This window comes from Rhizophagus irregularis, chromosome 1, assembly GCF_026210795.1.
Source record: "Rhizophagus irregularis chromosome 1, complete sequence".
Taxonomy (NCBI): domain Eukaryota; kingdom Fungi; phylum Glomeromycota; class Glomeromycetes; order Glomerales; family Glomeraceae; genus Rhizophagus; species Rhizophagus irregularis.
The window spans coordinates 5,731,538-5,737,877 of NC_089429.1; the positions used below are offsets into that span (position 1 = coordinate 5,731,538).

General features: G+C 26.8%; 1 protein-coding gene across 1 annotated transcript; it reads left to right on the forward strand.

The window, feature by feature from the left end:
• Nucleotides 1-879: 879 nt before the first annotated feature.
• Nucleotides 880-2,205, forward strand: OCT59_001203 (uncharacterized protein; the record flags this gene model as incomplete). The annotated part of the gene is made up of 1 exon (XM_066139388.1): nucleotides 880-2,205. The coding sequence occupies one exon, from the start codon at nucleotides 880-882 to the stop codon at nucleotides 2,203-2,205; it is 1,326 nt and encodes a 441-aa protein (XP_065988796.1).
• Between the last annotated feature and the right edge of the window lie 4,135 nt (nucleotides 2,206-6,340).

A 6,340-nucleotide genomic window follows, 5' to 3' on the forward strand; every position in this document is an offset into this window, starting at 1 on the left:
AACATCACTCCCGGTGATAGTTAGAAAAATTCAATTAATAAAGGTTAAATGTGATAATTAGATATTTTTACCAACAGTTTACCTTAGTCATTGTTTATTTACTCACTTTGTTGGTAATTAATTTGTTTATATTAGATGTTTGTTACATTGGCGATTTGGCGTAAATCTATTTATAATTTAATTTTAGCGTTTCAGAACATAATTCACATGTAACAATTGCACAGTGATGTAACATCTAATAAATAATATTTCGAATTCACTATTTTTTACAATAGAGGCGCTTAATTTTTTGAGTATATGTTAATTTTCAATGTTGAGAATTATATCGATGATATTTTCCGATCTGATGGTCGTGGAAAAATAAAATTTAGTTCATAGGATTCGTCTCAATGAAATGAATCCAATGGTATAAATTTCATAATTTTTTGAATGAATATTTATTATTATCAAAAGGCGCTTATTTTAGGTTAAAGAAAATACGGTAATTCACATGCAACTCACAGTGACGACAGTGACGTATCAAAGATACATGCAACTTCTGCATATATGTATAATGACAATCACATTTAATTAGGGGAATCTTTATTTGTAAATATTTGTATTATTCTTTTATTGAATAAATTATTACGTTATTTGAATAAGATAACAAAAGCGGTTAATTAACTTTGACATTATTAACCATTCCATCTTGTTAAAAATTTACATATATCCATGTAAATACATAATTAATAAATTTTTGATTGAAATATTTTTATTTAAATGGCAAATTTGACATCAGATTTGGATTCTCTTTAAAAAAAAAAAATACCTTTTACTTTACGCTCAGTTTTTAATATAACAGATAATTTGTTACCCTACATATAGTAGTAACTATACCAAATGAGAAAGAAGGGTCCTATTTGGAACCATTTTACTATAGAAAGTAAAGATTACAATTCTCATCCTCATGTACGATGCAATTACTGTTCAAAAGATTTTCAACGAGCCGTTCCTGAACGAATGCAAGCTCATGTTGACAAGAAGTGCTCAAAAGCACCAAGTAATGTGAAACAACAAAATACTATGATATCAATAACTGACAACAATGGTTTCCATATGAGTGAAAAAGAACAAAGCTCTCTTGAATCTTTACTAACAAAAAAGCTATCTTCATCTGAAGTTCTCCTTTCTTTTGTAAATAATCCGGTAATAATCCAGTTTTTTCAACATCTTTGCCCAACCGTCAAATTGCCAAATAAAAATGTGGCAAACATGCCAATAGATGAAATAGATGATAGCGATGATGGAAGAAAATCTGAATTTTATTATCAAAATGAAATAAGAACCGAAGAAATTGAGATTCAATCGTTTAAATCATTTAAGAGAGAAGCAAAAAACAATCATATTGATTCAATCTATAATCTCGGATGTTGTTATCATTACGGAATGGGAACTGAGAAAAATGAAATTAAAGCATTTAAATTATATAAGGTATCAGCTGAGAAAAATCATGTTAACTCAATGTATAATCTTGGATATTGTTACCAATATGGAATAGGAACCGAAAAAAATGAAGTTAAAGCGTTTGAATCATATAAAAATGCAGCTGAGCGTGGCCATATCGATTCAATATATAACCTTGGAGAATGTTACTATAATGGAATAGGTACTGAAGAAAATGAAAGTAGAGCAGTTGAGCTTTATGAAAAAGCAGCTCAAAAGGGTCATATTATTTCAACCTATAATCTTGGATGTTGCTATCATCAAGGAACAGGAATTGAAAAAAATGAAATCAAAGCATTTGAATTATATAAACAGGCCGCTGAGCGTGGTCATATTGATTCAATGTACAATCTTGGAGAATGTTATTACAATGGAATAGGAACCGAGGAAAATAAGATTAAAGCATTTGAAGTATATGAAAAAACAGCTACTATTAAAGGAGATGTTGATTCAATAAATCGTCTTGGAATTTGTTATGAAAATGGAATAGGTACTGAGAAGAATGAAGTTAAAGCATTTGAATTATATAAAGAAGCAGCTGAAGAAGGTGACACTAACTCAATAATTCGACTTGGGCATTGTTATCGACATGGAATAGGTATTGAAAAAAATGAAACTAAAGCATTTGAATTGTATAAAGCCGCAGGATATATAAAGCCAGAAAAAAATGATAAAATTGATAAAGATTATCTGTCTAGCTATCATCATAACAATTGTTGTTAGTTTTATTTGTTTATTTTTTTGAAGCACTTAATGCCGATCAGGTAGATTTAATTTTACCATCCTAACTTCAAAAAAGGAAGGATCTGAGCTTTAAAAGGATCAGAAAGATAAATCGGCCCAAAAAGTCAAGCCTAGCATTACCGTAAAAATGGTAGCCAGATTTGTTGCCAGGTTACACGATCTGAGCACATGATCCGGATTAATATTATTACCTACATTACTTATGATATACTAATTTATATTGACTAAATTTATATTTTGGCTAACACAATGCAACATACTGCGCCAAGGTTATATAATTAGACCAATTTAACCTGAAAATTTTTTAAAATTTTTGGTTTGATAACTAAAAAAAATTCGTGAAATTATTTTTTGTTAATTAATTTAAATATATTTCTTTAATGCCAAAAAAATTTATAAACTTATTTATTCTAGGTACTTTTATTTTATTATTTATTGTAATAAACTATTATTTTACCCACTTTCGCTATATTTTATTGTTAACTTGATTTTCGCTGAATAATTTATAATTTATTCTTATACATTATCAATATTATTAAACTTGCTACAATACATTGTATTATGGGCGTGGATGTAATATTTTTGTGAGAATATTTAATGCTAATTCAATATTTATTGTCTTGGTATATCTCTTACGATGGATGTTTTCTAGAACTGAAAGTATATCAAAAGAAGAGAGTCCTTTTTCTGATTCTTAATATGGTAAACCCATATGTAACCATCACTTTCTGATATAACAGTAAGAGATATCATATAACGCCCAATTTTACAATTAATATTTTCAATATTTTCACTATCATTATTTTCTAAAATTACATTAACTAATTGTTGATAACTCTATTTATTATCTAAATAGGTTAAGAAATTATACATGGTTTCTGTTATATCCTGCATAGCTAATTATCGTGTCAGGTTTTATATTTTTATTTTTTATTGAATGTGATCTTCAGCCTTTGCAACTTTCTCTAGTACAATGACATCCTTTACAAACCTTATTTTGTTGTTAACAATTTAGAAAAATATTTATTTTGTAAAGCATAAAGGATCCAATCAGATTAATATAAGTTTATAATTACCGAAAATAATCGTCCGGATCATGTGCACAAATCATGTGTGCAAATCATGTGTAACCTGGCAACAAATCTGACCAAGCAAAGCATGTGACAATTGTGACATTGTGACAGTCACCGCTCTTATAAAAATTCTCATCAAAGAGCTTGTGGAAAATAGAATAAGATTTAATTATGGAAAGAATCTTCTGAGTTGTGCTTGGGTGTCATCTCTTTTAATAGTAGTTTATTATAAATTTTTCTCAGGTATAAAATTTTATTTATTTATAGGAACAGCAGAACCTTTCGTACAGATAGCTATGTATTAGGCATAAAAGGCTCATATTTCCAGAATTAATAACCTTATATTACAGAATCTATCAAATTATTTACATTTTCCGTGAATGGATCCATGAAAGGCTCATTTTTACAGAGTTTTTACAGAAATAATGAATAAAATTTTTTATAGGCTAGTCCTAGTATTGATTATAACATAATCTAGTTTAGTAATTTAAAGATTTTTACATACTGAACATATTATTATGTCATTCGCAAGTTTACTTGATTATTGGAAGGTAATCATTGCTTTTCATGAGATTATAAACCTGTCCTAATAGGGTTAATAGGGTATTAATTCTCATTGATATATTGTAGTAAATTTGTATCAATTTTTGCAAAATAATATACTAATGCTATTCTATAATTTGATTGCAACTCATAAAAAGTAATTAAACTTTTATGTTGATACTGCCATAATAAACATGTACAGTGCTGATAGTTAACCAAATAACAGCTAGATTTTTCAGTAAAAGTTACCTTAGTTGATATAATTGTAGATGTCAATGTCAATAGCTTTTCTGCCAATGAATATGCTCATTATATAAGTTGGGTGCCATTCCTACTTCCTACCATGTTACTTGAACTAGTATACTTTTTATAGTGTGAAGTAATGTAATCATCCAGTAATTTCCAGACTGAAATTCATCCCTATAAAAAATATGTATACGGTTTTTATACTGTATATACGTATTTTTGATACAGTTCGCATTTTTACATACGGCATATCAGTATAATGTATACTGTTCGCAAAATGTGTTTAGTAAAAAATACAATAAAGTATACGGTAAACATACTGTGTGATACGGTTATATTAAATTCATACGTCTATAACGTATATCATTTCTACTGTATATCAGTATTTTGTATACAGTTCACAAAAATATTGTAAATAAAGGATATGGTATATGTATTATTCTACAGTATATTAAAATTCATACGTTTATAACGTATTTTCTACAGATATACACAGGTCAAATAAATAAAAATCAGATTTTTGCCCTTTTTAATATGGCTGTCTGATTTTTTGGCAATTTTAATATAATATTTCCGATTTTAATAAATATTTCTAATTTTAATATAATATTTCTGATTTTTAACATGAAATTGCCGATTTTGGTTATTTGTAATAGGATTTTTCAATTTTAATATAAAATTTCTGATTTTAATATATAACATGTGATTATGTATTACGGTTTAATATTTATTTATTAACTTAGATTTTTTTTTTATTTCAGTTATAATTATTTTTTTGCCTCAAAAACTTTACTAAAATACTTTTTAAATACTTTATAAAATAGAATTAAAATATTTTTTTTCTTAAATATAAATACATTTAAATTAAGTAACTCATAATTTAAAATATAAACAAATATTATATTTTTTTTACATATATTTCAAAGTATGGTTTGAGCATTTCGGCTGAAGTAAATCTTATTCTTTTAATTAAAAGTAGTTTAGTAAGTTTAAAACTGTTAAGAACATAAAAGTATAGTTAATATTTTTGGAATTATTTACATTTTTTATATAATACAGTAGTATTAAGTTACAAATTTTTTTACTTTCAGAGCGTATTTTGAGATCTTTAGCCAAAGTAAATCAACTTCTTATATTAATTGTAAGTTGTTCAGCAAGTTAAAATCTACTTGGATATTAATTTTCACGAAGGTACGAAGGTACAGTTAATACTTGATGAGTTATTCACAATTTTCACAACAGTACTCATTCACGAATTTTATTTTTTTCATTTTGTCACTTCAGAGCGTATTATAAGCACTTTATCCAAAGTAAACCAACTTCTTATATTAATTGAAAGTTGTTTAGCATGTCAAAATCTACTTGAATATTAATTTTCACAAAGGTACAGTTAATTCTTGATGAGTTACTTACGATTTTCACAATGGTACTCATTTACGAATTTTATTTTTTTCCGTTTTGTCACTTCAGAGCGTATTTTGAGCACTTTAGTCAAAGTAAATCGACTTCTTTTATTAATTGAATGTTGTTTAGCATGTCAAAATCTACTTGAATATTAATTTTCACGATGGTACAGTTAATACTTAATGAATTATTCACGATTTTCACAATGGTACTCATTTACGAATTTTATTTTTTTCCGTTTTGTCACATCAGAGCGTATTTTGAGCACTTTAGTCAAAGCAAATCGACTTCTTTTATTAATTGAAAGTTGTTCAGCAGGTCACAATCTACTTGGATATTAATTTTCACGAAGGTACAGTTAATACTTGATGAGTTATTCACGATTTTCACAATGGTACTCATTTACGAATTTTATTTTTTTCCGTTTTGTCACATCAGAGCGTATTTTGAGCACTTTAGTCAAATTAAATCGACTTCTTTTATTAATTGAAAGTTGTTCAGCAGGTCGCAATCTACTTGGATATTAATTTTTATGAAGGTACAGTTATTACTTGATGAGTTATTCACGATTTTCACAACGGTACTCATTTACGAATTTTATTTTTTCTATTTTGTTACTTCAGAGCGTATTTTGAGCACTTTAGCCAAAGTAAATTGACTTCTTTTATTAATTAAAAATTGTTCAGCAGCTTAGAATCTACTTGAATATTTATTTTAATGAAGACACAGTTAATATTTGTGGAGTTATTAATTTTTTATAATTGTGCGTATTACATTGAATTACAAGTAAATTTATATTCTTAATGTATTTTGTTTAAAATTTAATTATTTAAGATTAGTTTTTTATT